The sequence below is a fragment of the Homarus americanus genome, unplaced genomic scaffold (assembly GCF_018991925.1).
Source record: "Homarus americanus isolate GMGI-L3 unplaced genomic scaffold, GMGI_Hamer_2.0 scaffold27247, whole genome shotgun sequence".
Classification (NCBI taxonomy): Eukaryota; Metazoa; Arthropoda; class Malacostraca; order Decapoda; family Nephropidae; genus Homarus; species Homarus americanus.
This window is the reverse complement of record NW_024742868.1, coordinates 306,172-322,990: the sequence shown is the minus strand read 5'-3', so window position 1 is coordinate 322,990 and position 16,819 is coordinate 306,172. Positions and strand designations below refer to the sequence as shown.

General features: G+C 41.0%; 1 protein-coding gene across 3 annotated transcripts; it reads left to right on the top strand.

Moving 5' to 3' along the window:
- Positions 1 to 12,656: 12,656 nt before the first annotated feature.
- Positions 12,657 to 16,106, top strand: LOC121877066. 3 transcript variants are annotated; one of them, XM_042382692.1, is made up of 4 exons: positions 12,657 to 12,696; positions 13,015 to 13,214; positions 13,466 to 13,629; positions 13,954 to 16,106. In XM_042382692.1, the coding sequence occupies exons 2-4, from the start codon at positions 13,160 to 13,162 to the stop codon at positions 15,778 to 15,780; spliced, it is 2,046 nt and encodes a 681-aa protein (XP_042238626.1). In that variant the 5' UTR covers positions 12,657 to 12,696; positions 13,015 to 13,159; the 3' UTR covers positions 15,781 to 16,106. The 3 variants fall into 3 exon arrangements, with proteins under 3 accessions (XP_042238626.1, XP_042238628.1, XP_042238625.1); XM_042382694.1 differs by lacking the exon at positions 12,657 to 12,696 and having other exon boundaries at positions 12,950 to 13,214; positions 13,954 to 15,791; positions 15,826 to 16,106; XM_042382691.1 differs by lacking the exon at positions 12,657 to 12,696 and having other exon boundaries at positions 12,950 to 13,214.
- The last annotated feature ends 713 nt before the right edge of the window (positions 16,107 to 16,819 follow it).

Below are 16,819 nucleotides of genomic sequence, written 5' to 3'. Positions count from 1 at the left end.
GATGATGATGATGATGATGGTGATGATGATGATGATGGTGATGGTGATGATGATGATGATGGTGATGATGATGATGATGATGATGATGATGATGGTGATGATGATGATGATGGTGATGATGATGATGATGATGATGGTGATGATGATGATGATGTGATGATGATGATGATGATGATGATGATGATGATGATGATGGTGGTGATGATGATGATGATGATGATGATGATGATGGTGATGATGATGATGATGATGATGATGATGATGATAATGATGATAATAATGATAATAATAGCATACTAATGATGATGATGATGATGATGGTATTGATGATGATGATGATATAATGATAATGATGATAATAAAAAAAAAATATATATATATATATATAAATAAAATATATATATATATATATATATATATATATATATATATATATATATATATATATATATATATATATTTTAGAATGGAGTAATGAAAACGGGACTGAAGCTTCAACAAACACAAACACCTGAACGAAAAACAAACACAGCGAGAAGTTGACAAAAAAATGAATAAAACGTTGTAGAAAATTTTCATTTTTTTTTCTGGATGACAAATTGGAAACGACATCGTAAAAGTGAGAAAAAAATTTAAATAAATGAAGAAGAATAAAATACAAAAGGAAAATTAAGAAATAGAAGAAAAAAGAAGACCAAGAATAAAAATAAATAAAAAATAATTATATAAATAGAAAAATATTTACAATTTCCGATAAAAAAATGCACAAATTATATTGAATAAAGATTGTGTGAAAATTGGTTCTTTAGTTATCCCTTTAAATAAACTATATCTTAAAATTGTTTCTTTATAATTCTTCTTTTTAAACCGTCACTTTAAACCGTCCCTTTAAGACTCTTTAAACCGTCTCCTTAAACTGTCCCTATATAACCGTCTCTCTGAACTCTCCTTCAACCGTCTCTTTAAACCGTGTCCCTAAACCGTCTCCTTCAACCGTCTCTTTAAACCGTGTCCCTAAACCGTCTCCTTCAACCGTCTCTTTAAACTGTGTCCCTAAACCGTCTCCTTCAACCGTCTCTTTAAACTGCGTCCCTAAACCGTCTCCTTCAACCGTCTCTTTTAAACTGTATTGCCTAAACCGTCTCCTTCAACCGTCTCTTTAAACTGTGTCCCTAAACCGTCTCCTTCAACCGTCTCTTTAAACTGTGTGCCTAAACCGTCTCCTTCAACCGTCTCTTTAAACTGTGTCCCTAAACCGTCTCCTTAAACCGTCTCCTTAAACTGTGTCCCTAAACCGTCTCCTTCAACCGTCTCTTTAAACTGTGTCCCTAAACCGTCTCCTTCAACCGTCTCTTTAAACTGCGTCCCTAAACCGTCTCCTTAAACCGTCTCTTCAACGTGCGTCTCTAAGTCAAAAAAAAATATACTAATTAACGTGTGCTTACGAGAGTCACTCAGACCAGGATACTAAGACTTAATGAAGATGTGTTAAGACTTAATGAAGATGTGTTATTTAAGACTTAACGAAGATGTGTTACGTAAGACTTAACGAAGAGGTGTTACTTAAGACTTAACGAAGTTGTGTTACCCAAGATTTAATGAAGATCTGTTACGTAAGACTTAATGAAGATCTGTTACTTAAGACTTAATGAAGATGTTACTTAAGACTTAATGAAGATCTGTTACTTAAGACTTAATGAAGATCTGTTACGTAAGACTTAATGAAAATCTGTTACGTAAGACTTAATGAAGGCTAAATGAAATTGTGTTACTTAAATCTTCTATCTATCTATCTATCTATCTATCTATCTATCTATCTATCTATCTATCTATCTATCTGTCTGTCTGTCTGTCTGTCTTCCATATCTGGATAAAATGGCGAAACCTGACCAATAGTATGTGTGTGTGTGTGTGTCAGTTGTTGAGTTAGGTACCTGAATGGCTGTTCCACTCGACTGTCTGTGGCGTCTCTATACCAGTTTCCACTCTTACATTTCACTCACTTTTTATATATATTAAATGTTACGTAAACAATGAACGTGAAAAAAAAATATATACTCTGAAATAAAAGAAATAGATAAACTATGTACAAAAACTTTTATTATTTAAGTTGTCTATTTTTATTTTTGGGGGAGGAAGGACTTCACTGTGGTTCAAGTATTTATTTTATTATTTGTTTTTTTTTAGGTTTAGAATTGTATGTATAGGAGTGGTAGTGGTTCAGTGGTATGGTATGCTCGTATCAGAGTCAAGAGAGCCTTGGTTCGATCACAGTTTGGGTACATTGTACAGTATGTTTATTGTGGCAAGTCATGTTATTGTTATGCTCTCTCTCTCTCTCTCTCTCTCTCTCTCTCTCTCTCTCTCTCTCTCTCTCTCTCTCTCTCTCTCTCTCTCTCTCTCTCTCACAGAAAACGCTCCCAAAAAAAAAAATCCCCAGAAACAGTGGAACAGTCAACAGTTGGTCCTGCTGACTTACTGAAGGCTGACGGTGGCTGACAGTGAGGGGGTCCTGAGCCAGACTGTATTAACACTTTCCTTTATTTATCGCCTCTGTTCCGGCCAGCGAGTGTATTAGATGTGTGTGTGTGTGTGTGTGTGTGTGTGTGTGTAAGAAAATTTCCCACGCCCTGAACAGGTTTTCCAAGACTCCAACAACATCCCCACGCCTCCAACACTATCCCCACGCCTCCAACACTATCCCCACCTCCAACAATATCCCCACGCCCAACAATATCCCACGCTTCCAACAATATCACCACGCCTCAACACTATCCCACGCTCCAACAATATCCCCACGCCTCCAACACTATCCCCACGCCCTCCAAACACTATCCCCACGCCACACATACCCAGTTGCAACGAATCAGATTTCCCACGATTCTTACGGGTTATGATTCCGAGCTGGGCCAGGGAGTGTCGGGGAAGGAACGTACGTTAGTGAGTCCACGGCGCCTGAGCCATTATGGTTTAATATGTTCCAATGCCTTTTATCGTCGGCTGTGAATTTTTGGCATGTGTAAAAATTCTTGCAGGTGGGTGTGGAGTGTGGGAGTGTGAGTAGTGGTGTGTGGGTGGTGAGTGTGGGTGGGTGTGTGTAACGGAATGGGTGTTATTTTACCGGGATGTTCTACTACCGGGATGGTTTACTACCGGGATGTTCTTCACAGTTTCAATCTGAATATTGGTGAATGAATGGGCACCAGTCTCCTGCCTCCACCTGCATTCATCTTCATTATTATCGTCTTGGCGTGATGGGGGAGGGAGGGGAAGAAGGATAGGAGGAAGAGGGAAAAGAAGGATAGGAGGAAGAGGAATAGGAGGCAGAGAAGGAAGAAGAGGAAAGACAGGAGGAGGTAGAGGGAGAGAAAGAGGAGGAGGAGGAATAGGGATAGAAGAGGGGGGAAGGGGTAGGATAGGAGAGGAAGAGAAGGAGAGGACAAAGAGGGAGATGAAAGGGAAGAGGAACAAAGAAAAGAGAGAATATTGGAAGAGAAGGTAAAAGAAGAATGTTAAGGAAGAGAAGAAGAAGAAGAAGAGGAAGAGAAAGGAAGCAGAATGAAGAACAAGAACAACAACAAGAAGAACAACAAGAAAACAAGAAAGTGGAAAAGACGATGAGGAAAACGAAAGAAAAATTGATGAAAATAGAAAGAGAAATGAAAAAAAGTCCACAAAAAGTTTTAATGTATGAAACTTCAACTAGATACTTTCTATTTTTCGTTTAATAAGAGACAAGTAAATATAACCGTTGTAATGTTACCTTTACGGATAATATACAGAGTCGGACGGGACAAAAAATATCCGGCTGACGGTTGTATTCGGAGAGCCGGATGTGTAAATACCAAACATGGAGGAGAATAGTGTGCATACGTGTGGAGTAGAGAGAGAGAGAGAGAGAGAGAGATAATGAAATGGGGAGTGTGTGAAGGAGAGAGGAAGAGGGAGGAGGGAGGGAGGGAAAGAGGGAAGGAGGAGGTAAGGTAGGGAGGTAGATCTCTCTCAGTAATTGACACTCACTATTGGGAGTAACTTATCATCCTTCTGAACAAATGTGAACAATATGGAACAATGTGGAACAATACGGAAGAAATAGGAACAAATAGGAACACAGCGAGCCAATGTAGTGCAGTGAATTGTTATAGTCATGAAGAAATGGAACAAAGAACAAAATGAAACAAATTGTACAAAATGGAACAAAATATAGAACAAATTGAGAGCTAAACGGGTCAAAATAACACACTTGAGTTACCATATTACAGAGGTACAAAATGGAACAAAATTGGAACAAATATAAAAAAAACGAGTGAATTGTTATGACAAGAGTGAACAAAATGGAACAAAATTGTAAAAACAAAGTGAAACAAGTCAATGTAACACACAGACACCCTAACAGACAGACACCCTAACACACAGACGCCCTAACACACAGACGCCCTAACAGACAGACACCCTAACAGACAGACACCCTCACACACAGACGCCCAAAACACAGACGCCCTAACAGACAGGCACCCTAACACACAGACGCCCCAACACACAGCCGCCCTAACACACAGACACCCTAACAGACAGGCACCCTAACACAGACGCCCTAACACACAGACGCCCTAACACACAGACGCCCTAACACACAGACACCCTAACACACAGACGCCCTAACACACAGACGCCCTAACAGACAGACACCCTAACAGACAGACACCCTAACAGACAGACACCCTAACAGACAGACACCTAAATACCTAGACACCTACACAGATGAACTGTCTGTCTCTGCGTTAGGCTATTGCTATTAATAGTAGTTTAGCACTGACTTAACATTCAGAGGCAAACCCTTGATATTTCTCGCCACAGCTACTACCATTGTATTTATATTACAGACAGACAGACAGACAGACATATACTGACCAACAGAATAAACTTTTTATTTTTTTTTCTATTTTAAAGAAGCATATGAAAACGCCTTAGTAAATACCTGAATGTTCCATTAAACGTACGACCATTATCTCTCGAAGGTGTGTAGGACGCCTTGGCACTGCTGACGAGGCTGTGGGTTCAGGATGACGTACCTCTGGGGAGTACAGAGGAGCCAATGAATGTTTATTCTTAGATATTTTTAGTATGCAAGAAATGTCAAAGGTTAGTTATCTCTAAAAAGGAGTTTGTCTCTTCAGGCCATAGAATGTAGTCCCTATACACATACACATCTACGCGCACACACACGCCAAGCTGTCCGTTTCCGAGGGCTGTCTCCACCTCTCACCTGTGGCGTCCCCTAAGGCACCAAGATGGAACCACACTTCTGCTTCTTATGCTTATCAATGATGCCCAAAGAGAAACCCCTGCTCGCTGGAAATATGCTGACGACTCCACCATTGGGATCAGCGTCAACAATTTGCTCCCGACTATACCGCCCTTCAGGATTTATTGAACAGTCTCCAAACTGGGTCACCAACAACCACGTCACCATCAACCATACCAAGACCATGGTTATGCACATCAACCTCTCCTCCGACGTTGTCCCACCCCTTCCATTACTTTAGGTCCCAACACACTCCAGGTTGTAGATTCCAGTAAGCTCCTCGGCCTCACCATAGACAACAACTAAATTGGAAACCACACGCCAGTGAAGTTGTCAAATCCTCCAGTTTGTCTCCATCTTCCGCCGACTCAAGTCCTCGGAGTTCCTGCACCTGAGCTCCCTCAGTGTTTACTCAACATTCATACTCCCTAAGCTCACCTATGCCTACCCTACCTGGTCTTCCCCAAATGCCACACAAACGTTAATACCTAGAAAAGTGCAAAAGAGGGCATGCAAGATTCTCTCCCTTCCTACTACACATATCAAGAAGCGCTCAACACACTGACCCTCTCGGCTCACTGACCATCACCACGACCTCATCTGCAAATTTGGTGAGAAGCTTCTGTACCATCCTCGACACCGGCTCCTACTACTACCTGAGATCCCTCGCCAGAGAAATGCTGTTCGACACCACAACCGCATCCAGCCCATACGAGCACGAACTGATCTCTATAAGAACAGCCCAGTCCCAACCATTGTAAAAACTATCAATAACTTGTAATCAACCAGTGTATTCACTCCCAGTCAATCTTACTTTTTGCACTGTCACTATGTTGAAATGCCCTGTAGTTTGAGTTTCTCCCCACCTAGTTATTGTATATCATATTTGTATCACTTAGGTAAATTGTATATTATTTGTAAATCAAGAGACCCATTCCTTAATTATGTAACTGTATATTTTCAGCCTTCCGGCTGCCATGCTCTTTCAATAAACCGTTATTTATTATTATTATTATTATTACGCACACACATCTACACACACATATACACACATCTACACACATACACATACACATCTACACACACACAAACATAAACTAGATATTCACTTAACACACTCAAACAAACTCACATCATAAACTACACATAGATAAACTACAGAACCACAAGTTACAATAAACTAAGTGAAGCAGCCACCAAACAATAGCTCTTGCTGGTGCTTGACAATACGCGAACGATATTGTCAGGGCCACAACTCCTAAAGACAGAGTGTGTGAACCATGGGACAAAACCAGGTGCAGTCAGTAAGGCAGAGTGTGTGAACCATGGGACAAAACCAGGTGCAGTCAGTAAGGCAGAGTGTGTGAACCATGGGACAAAACCAGGTGCAGCTAGAAAAGCAGAGTGTGTGAACCATGGGACAAAACCAGGTGCAGTCAGTAAAGCAGCGAACCATGAGACAAAACCAGGTGCAGTCAGTAAAGCAGCGTGTGTGAACCATGGGACAAAACCAGGTGCAGTCAGTAAAGCAGAGTTGTGAACCATGGGACAAAACCAGGTGTAGTCAGTAAAGCAGCGTGTGAACCATGAGACAAAACCAGGTGCAGTCAGTAAAGCAGAGTGTGAACCATGGGACAAAACCAGGTGCAGTCAGTAAAGCAGCGTGTGAACCATGAGACAAAAACCAGGTATCAGTAAAGCAGAGTGTGTGAACCAGGACAAAACCAGGTGCAGTCAGACTTCGGTTAATACACACATAATGCTTGCCTGAAAATTTGTACGTTAACTGGATGTACTTCATACAGACACTGACTGCATACGGAAATTGTCTATAGATTTATACAGAGGACAGAGTATACCTGCATGAACATGAATCACGGATCGATATACACATGTCTGTATAAGTTCCATATACACATTCAAACACACACACACAAACTATTGGTAACAAAGTCAAAACACACACACACACACACAGCCCCAACAACTCTGCCAACAAGCTGACAACACAGAGGAAGGAAGGAAGGTTATCAGGGCTGGTGGTGGTGGCAGGTGGACATGAAGTACCTCTGGCCAACTCTCCCATAAGTGTCACGGCCCGGCACTGTTACCTCCCAAACTCTGCCGACAACTTCACCAAACTGTGGCCGGTGCTGCTGCAACGCGCTCCCCGGCGGCCTCCTCCTCTTCCTCCTGTTTCTGCCTTTCCTCCTCCACCGCTGCCTCCTCTTCCTCCACCACCGCTGCCTCCTCTTCCTCCTCCACCGCTGCCTCCTTTCCCCACCACGCTGCCTCCCCCTCCACTGCTGCCTCCTCCTCCACCGCTGCCTCCTTTCCTCCACCGCTGCCTCCTCCTCCACTGCCTCCTCTTCCTCCACCGCTGCCTCCTCTTCCTCCTCCACCGCTGCCTCCTCTTCCTCCTCCACCGCTGACTCTTCTCGTATTATTAGATGCGATAAAGTCTTTGAGTCTTGGTTAAGTCAGGAAACAAAACATAGATTTTAAAAACTTCGTATCTATAAATTCTCTCGCAACAAGAGGTTTCAGAATACCTCTAACTGACCCCATTAAATAATGACACACACACACACACACACACACACACACACACACACACACGATTTCTGAGACCACCTTACGATGATTTCAAGAAAACATCTAACAATTTCAATTAAACTACGACAGAAAAAATGAACCCTGGAAGATACTAAAGTTAAATGCATCTGTCTAATAGTAAATTCGTCTTCAGATTAACCACGATATAAAATTGATCTCATAAATCTACGTAATTTGAAATTTTCACTTAATTATTGGGTACGAGAGAGAGTACTTAAACAGTCCCCCCAATCAACCACGACTCTTAACACAGTAAACTACGTATAACTCCCTATAGTAAGATTAATGAGACTAGCCACTAAACTTCCTGACTTACACCACCAAACCAAACCCTCGCTAACACCAAGACACAGCCATCACCGTCACATGAACAACAATGAAGTAATATAGAAAACAAACTGCTACCGTTCTCTTCTCTGTGTCCTATAGAACCTCTGCACCATAAGGAAAATAAATGTTATTTTTTTCAGGTGAGGGAATGGATAAAAAATCAACGAAGATAACAGAGATAAGAAGATTAGAGGAAGGAGTCGGTATACCAAGAACCAAATGTAAACTCACGGATCAGTCACCAATGAATTTAGTCGACAATTCCCAAGCTTTTGAGTGTCAGATTAAATTGTTTTGCAATTGTGTAACATGTCTGTCTGTGTGTATTCCTTCCTCCCTCTCATCCTTCCTCCCCCTTTTCACCACCCACACACCAAATCCCTCTCTCTCCCACCCACCCACTCCTTCCTTCCCCAAGAAACGGAAGAACTCCAGCAAACGCCGCAGACGATAGGATTCAAGAGGCTCTTTGGCTTAGTGAAAAATTTCCGAACTTCAAGATATCATTTTAACTCACATGTCCAGCTGACAGTATTGAGATGAGTGTGCAGAAGAAAAAAAAAGAAAAAATAAGAAGGAAGACGAAGAAAGAAGACAAAGAAGTAATAAGAAGAAGAACGAAATCAAGAAAAATATACCCATACAGTATAAGAATCATAAAAATGGTAACATTTGATGGATATTATCATAATGACGACAATGATGATAATAATACTATTCCAAATAATAATAATGACTTCATCGTCGTGTGTTTGATGTATACTGAACAAATAAATGATAAATACTAACTCTTAAGTGTACAAGTCCCTCATTGTTTTTATCTTATCTGTGTATTCTGAGGTTAGAGATCAACTTCCTTGTCTTATCTCACCGCCACATGGAAGACGTGGGGAGGACACTGTGACTTCATTACCCTGCTGCGTCTTCCTCAGGTGTAACTATAGTGAAGAAGACAGAGTTCCCCGACAGAAAGGTGGAGAGGTAAGCGACGATTTAGTGTTAACAGAGAGAAACAGTATATAGACAGACAGTGAAGTAAATGATGATAGACAGTGAAGTAAATGATGATAGACAGTGAAGCAATGATGATAGACAGTGAAGAAATACAAGTAATCAAAAGGAGAACAGTGAAGTAAGTGATGACAGACAGTGAAGTAAATGATGATAGACAGTGAAGTAAATGATGATAGACAGTGAAGTAAATGATGATAGACAGTGAAGTAAGTGATGACACACAGTGAAGTAACTGATGACACACAGTGAAGTAAGTGATGACACACAGTGAAGTAAGTAATGACACACAGTGAAGTAAGTGATGACAGACAGTGAAGTAAGTGATGACAGACAGTGAAGTAAGTAATGACACACAGTGAAGTAAATGATGATAGACAGTGAAGTAAATGATGATAGACAGTGAAGTAAGTGATGACAGACAGTGAAGTAAGTGATGACACACAGTGAAGTAAGTGATGACAGACAGTGAAGTAAGTGATGACAGACAGTGAGGTAACTGATGACACACAGTGAAGTAAGTGATGACACACAGTGAAGTAAATGATGATAGACAGTGAAGTAAATGATGATAGACAGTGAAGTAAGTGATGACACACAGTGAAGTAAGTGATGACACACAGTGAAGTAAATGATGACACACAGTGAAGTAAGTGATGACAGACAGTGAAGTAAATGATGATAGACAGTGAAGTAAGTAATGACAGACAGTGAAGTAAGTGATGACAGACAGTGAAGTAAGTGATGACAGACAGTGAGGTAAGTGATGACACACAGTGAAGTAAGTGATGACAGACAGTGAGGTAAGTGATGACACACAGTGAAGTAAGTGATGACACACAGTGAAGTAAGTAATGACACACAGTGAAGTAAGTGATGACACACAGTGAAGTAAGTAATGACACACAGTGAAGTAAGTGATGACACACAGTGAAGTAAGTAATGACACACAGTGAAGTAAGTGATGACAGACAGTGACAGTAAGTAAGTGATGACACACAGTGAAGTAAGTGATGACATGACACACAGTGATGACAGTGAAGACACACAGAAGTAAGTGATGAAGTAAGTAATGATGACATGACAGTGAAGTAAGTGATGACAGACAGTGAAGTAAGTGATGACAGTGTAAGTGATGACAGTGAAGTAAGTGATGACAGTGAGAGTGACAGTGAAGTAATGATGACAGTGAAGTAAGTGATGACACACAGTGAAGTAAGTGATGACAGACAGTGAAGTAAGTGATGACACACAGTGAAGTAAGTGATGACAGACAGTGAAGTAAGTGATGACACACAGTGAAGTAAGTGATGACACAGTGAAGTAAGTGATGACAGACAGTGAAGTAAGTGATGACACAGTGAAGTAAGTGATGACAGACAGTGAAGTAAGTGATGACAGACAGTGAAGTAAGTAATGACACACAGTGAAGTAAGTGATGACAGACAGTGAGGTAAGTGATGACAGACAGTGAAGTAAGTGATGACACACAGTGAAGTAAGTGATGACAGACAGTGAAGTAATTGATGACACACAGTGAAGTAAGTCATGGCACACAGTGAAGTAAGTGATGACAGACAGTGAAGTAAGTGATGACACAGTGAAGTAAATGATGACAGACAGTGAAGTAATTGATGACACACAGTGAAGTAAGTGATGACACACAGTGAAGTAAGTGATGACACACAGTGAAGAAAGTGATGACACAGTGAAGTAAATGATGACAGACAGTGAAGTAATTGATGACACACAGTGAAGTAACTGATGACAGACAGTGAAGTAATTGATGACACACAGTGAAGTAAGTCATGGCACACAGTGAAGTAAGTGATGACAGACAGTGAAGTAAGTGATGACAGACAGTGAGGTAACTGATGACACACAGTGAAGTAAGTGATGACACAGTGAAGTAAGTGATGACACACAGTGAGGTAACTGATGACACACAGTGAAGTAAGTGATGACACACAGTGAAGTAAGTGATGACACACAGTGAAGTAAGTGATGACACACAGTGAAGTAAGTGATGACACACAGTGAGGTAACTGATGACACACAGTGAAGTAAGTCATGGCACACAGTGAAGTAAGTGATGACAGACAGTGAGGTAACTGATGACACACAGTGAAGTAAGTGATGACACACAGTGAAGTAAGTGATGACAGACAGTGAAGTAAGTGATGACACACAGTGAAGTAAGTGATGACAGACAGTGAGGTAACTGATGACACACAGTGAAGTAAGTAATGACACACAGTGAAGTAAGTGATGACAGACAGTGAGGTAAGTGATGACACACAGTGAAGTAAGTGATGACAGACAGTGAGGTAAGTGATGACACACAGTGAAGTAAGTGATGACACACAGTGAAGTAAGTGTGAAGGTAACTGATGACACACAGTGAAGTAAGTAATGACACACAGTGAAGTAAGTGATGACAGACAGTGAGGTAAGTGATGACACACAGTGAAGTAAGTGATGACACACAGTGAAGCAAGTGATGACAGACAGTGAGGTATCTGATGACACACAGTGAAGTAAGTGATGACACACAGTGAAGTAAGTGATGACACACAGTGAAGTAAGTGATGACACACAGTGAAGTAAGTGATGACAGACAGTGAGGTAACTGATGACACACAGTGAAGTAAGTAATGACACACAGTGAAGTAAGTGATGACAGACAGTGAGGTAAGTGATGACACACAGTGAAGTAAGTGATGACAGACAGTGAGGTAACTGATGACACACAGTGAAGTAAGTAATGACACACAGTGAAGTAAGTGATGACAGACAGTGAGGTAACTGATGACACACAGTGAAGAAAGTGATGACACAGTGAAGTAAGTGATGACACAGTGAAGTAAGTGATGACAGACAGTGAGGTAACTGATGACACACAGTGAAGTAAGTGATGACACACAGTGAAGAAAGTGATGACACAGTGAAGTAAATGATGACAGACAGTGATGTAAGTGATGACACACAGTGAAGTAAATGATGACAGACAGTGAAGTAAGTGATGACAGACAGTGAAGTAAGTGATGACAGACAGTGAGGTAACTGATGACACACAGTGAAGTAAATGATGACACACAGTGAAGTAAGTGATGACACACAGTGAAGTATTACGAACCACGCCATCTATTGTGTCATGATCTAACTACCCAGCACTACCGAGCAACGCCATCTAGGGACGCGACCCGAGTATGACTATTCTTAGTCACCACTCCGGGTTTCCTTTCTCCATATCCTGGTTGTTGCGTCACCTCCTCCAACTCTTCCTCATCAGCTCCGGATCGAGGTGAGGGCAGTTCACTCTGGGAAGTAACCACACTTGGATTACCTATCCTGGAAACCTACGGCACAGTGACTACCTACCATCTTCTTCAATACTCAGCCCTACTTGTCAGACACTTCAGCACCGCACTTGAGTATTGTAACCCTATATTACCTCCCACCTCCACTTGCTTCAGATTGTTGTATGTTGTATAAATATGTATATACTGTTAAGCCAATGTTGCGTATGTTTAGGTTAAGTATGGTTAAGGGTAAATTATAGAAAGCTGGATATTTTGTTAAGGAATTTATTGTACTTTATTATACACAACAAAAACTCTCATCCTTTGTCTACCCTTTTATAGTCCGATTGTCTTTGTTTGTTTAGTTTTTTTATTGTTGTTGCCTGTTGGGATCTGGGTAGACTTTTAACTATATTCTAAACCAGTTTCTAAATCCCCAACTCGTAACAGAAGTAAATGATGACAGACAGTGAAGTAAGTGATGACAGACAGTGAAGTCAGTGATGACAAAAGAAATTACTGAGGAAGATCTGAGGGCTGTTGGCTCCATGTTGGTGAATCATTAATATTTACTGACAATTAAGACAAATGTCAGATGTGGAAGTTGATTGAGTGGCTCCGGGCGACGTTTGCTTCAGCTGATCTTGTGGGTAAGTTCAGTATATACACGGCAGTCTCTTTCTTATGCCTTTGTTAAGTGTTTAATATTGTTAGTGTTCCCTGAAGAGTTTTGTTGAAAGTATATTAAGTTTATCTTTACTACAGCTTTCTTTAAGGTCACAAAAAGTTAATATTTTCTGGAGTTATACATAAATACTTTATCTTAAACTTTCACTGAATGTATGAAAATGAATAATTTGGTACATAAATTTACCAAGTAAGTGTTTTAATTATTTTACAGCACCGCGAGGCATAATGAGAGTGTGGGTGTGGGTGATGATGTGGGCGTGTATGGGGCGGGTAGTGTGGGTGTACCCAACCTGGGAGGTGAACGTGGGTGTGGATGCTCCTTACTGTGAGTACAGGAGTCCCACACTCGTCTGTGACTACAAGAAAGTGAATCAGGTAACATTATACTGTACATACATTCTCAGGGTAGGGTAGGGTAGGGTAGGGTAGGGTAGGGTAGGGTAGGGTAGGGTAGGTTCATTATACTCGTTTACTTATAAGTTCATAATAACTCAGCAGGAAGTAAATTCTTGATTTGTTCGTTATCAATTAACATTAAGATCAAGTGACAGTAAATATAAACAGATGGCGGAGACTAGAACACGTTTCCTTATGAGTTAAGACCAAACAATAAGAAACAGAAGTAAACAATTAATGGCTTGTGTTACCCTGAATACATGTTGAGTCTTATGATGATCATTCACAATAACTCTCCCACAGATGGTGAATATGGTGCAGGTGAACGATACAGTGCAGATGGTGTTTGTGAACAACGCGGTGAAGCTACAGCTGAGTGAGTCTGTGTGTGTCAGTGTTATGTTGAAGAATGTGGCCGACGTGGTGGTGGTGAAGGGCAAGGACCACCCCTGTCACCGCCACCTTACACTCTCAGCCACAAACTCAACCTTGAACAGACTGCCCGGCCGGATGGGTCACGTTCACCTGGAGGACGTCAACATCACCTCGCTGGACACCACCGTCAACATCACACAATTCATCGTCATCAACTCCATCGTCAAAGTCCTCGACATTTCCAGCCCCCTGACCAGCGGCGCCTCCGTTGACTTCGTCTCAACCCACATAGACACTCTCCAGAGCCTTCACGTAGCTGATGGCTCAGAGGTTCTGCTGCAGAAAACAAAACTTCACGATGTTGCTTCTAAGGCTGTGATAATAGACGGAGGAAACTTGGTGATGAGAAACTCTTCTATAGTCAGAGTAGCAGAGGAGAGTGTCATCATGTTTCCAGGATCTCACCTCAGTCTAGAACACTTCTTTGGTAGCTTGAGGGTGAAAGCTGTGGAGAGTGTTGCTGCCACGAGTCGTCCAACACCACAGTGTCCTACAAGGTCCAGTGAGTGTGAGCCAGTGACCAGTTATCTCGGTGGGTTTGTAACTTGCCTCTTACTACTGATGGTCTCGGTCACCATAAACATATTGGGTGTTGTCTACGTGAAACACAACTACCCACAAAACGTCGGTCAAAAGACGACAGAAGAACACCAAGACCAGCGAGAACCTGAGTCTTGTGTTGAATATTCTAAGGATGAAGAAGAAAACCTGTTACTTCAACAGTCACCTTCAGACAGTTTCCTGACGTACATAAACAGTCTCTCACAGTTACTCAAAGATTTTAGTGATGATCTACAAAGTGTAAACTCAAAACATGAATCATTTACCTCGGAGGTGAGTCTTAAAGACGAAGCTGAGATGAGCGAGATGAAAGATAATCCAGATGGAAAGTTGAGTGAAAATAATGAGTCGAAAACACCGAAGATTTTAGAGTTGGAAAAAGAGATACAAGAGTTGAAGTCTTCAGCAAATGATAGGGATAAAACATATATATTACGAGATACACAAGAGCTCTTAGAAGCAGAATATAAGAGCAACAAACTCGATAATACACGTAATAAAAACGCACAAAAATTAGTTGACAGAGAGAAAGTTTGTAGTGAGAATCACCAGTTGCTCAACACTATGGCCGAGATGGGACAAGGTTGGTTATCACGGTGGAACGAAACTCTTACAACTCATGATGAAATTATGACTCAGTTATCACCTGTTATGAAGTTATTTATAATTACCGATAATTTGTTGAGTTGTAGAATTAATGATGTGTTAAGTAAGTATAAACAGCAGCGTCCAGAGACGGAGAGAATTATTATGAGTTTATCAGAAGAAGAAGATGAAAAGTTTAGGGAAATTGAAAATCAATTGTTATCGCAACTGCCGAAGCAAGAACAACAACACTTACAAGGTCGTGATTTTGTGAGAAAGTTTGCACGACATTTGATGGGTGAAAGGTTAAGCAACCAACATCACTCATTACAACTGGAGCTCCTCAAGGTTCGTCACTACATAAAGTTACAACAAGAAATGATGAATCACTCAAGAGCTGACGATAAGTTACGTCACCGGGAAGCTCTCGTGAGGCACCAAGAGAAGCACCTGACGGACATACAGACAATACTTAACACTATATTGTTTATACAGAGTTCTTATGTTGCCTTACTGAAGCAGATATTTGACCGACAGACACAGGACTGAACAAGACGAGGGTGAACCTTCAACACGGGACTGAACAAGACGAGGGTGAACCTTCAACACGGGACTGAACAAGACGAGGGTGAACCTTCAACACGGGACTGAACAAGACGAGGGTGAACCTTCAACACGTGGTTCAGACTCAGTAAAACAGTCTTTCACCTCCACGCCTTTGGCAGGGTCAGCGGCTTCGCTCTTAACTTCACTTCATTATACGATGATTTAATTGATTCTTTTAATGTTATTGTACAATTAATCTACAATAGTTGATGGTAGTGTTGTAGGTTAGGTATTGTTGTCACTGTGCACATAATTATATTTGTTAACAACTGTTGTTTACAGTAACCTCTGACAATGTTATGTAGTCTCTGGTCTTATAGTACCAACTGTGTATTATGTAGACCTTCTCTTGTTCCTTCTTTCATTAGTTTCATCAGTTTTGACCTGTAAGCCCGGTGGCCAGCCTGCCCCCCGACACTCCCTGGTATCAAGCACTGTGGGGTGAAGAGGAGGAATATTTAGTAGGTGATTGTACTAATTGGAAGTACAAAGTGTATACACCCAGGTGAGACGTGTTATAGAGAGAGAGAGAGAGAGAGAGAGAGAGAGAGAGAGTAACGATAAGTTTTCAGGACTTTATTGTACCTTCATCATTTAATTTGTTTATCTTTATCACCTGAATATTAGACCCCCAGTGTAATGTGCCTTACAGTCTGCACGTGTTAAGCCGAAAAGTTGTTTGAAAATGATAACAGCGGCAAGTTTTGCTCAATCTGGGAACTAACTTTTTCAGACTAAATTGACCTCTGATGATTACGAGAATGACTCCTGCTAAGGTTGATGTTCAGCCAGAAGTTCACAATTCAATATAAAACCTGAGAAATAATAGATTGTGGACGAGTCGTTAATTTACTCCACAACCTAACGAACAATATATTTGTAGCAATATATAATTACACAGAATAAATCAACCAGTTTTATTTTAATGGTAGGAAACTGACCAGTATAGTGTAAGAGACAGTAGAATAAATGATGTGGGTAG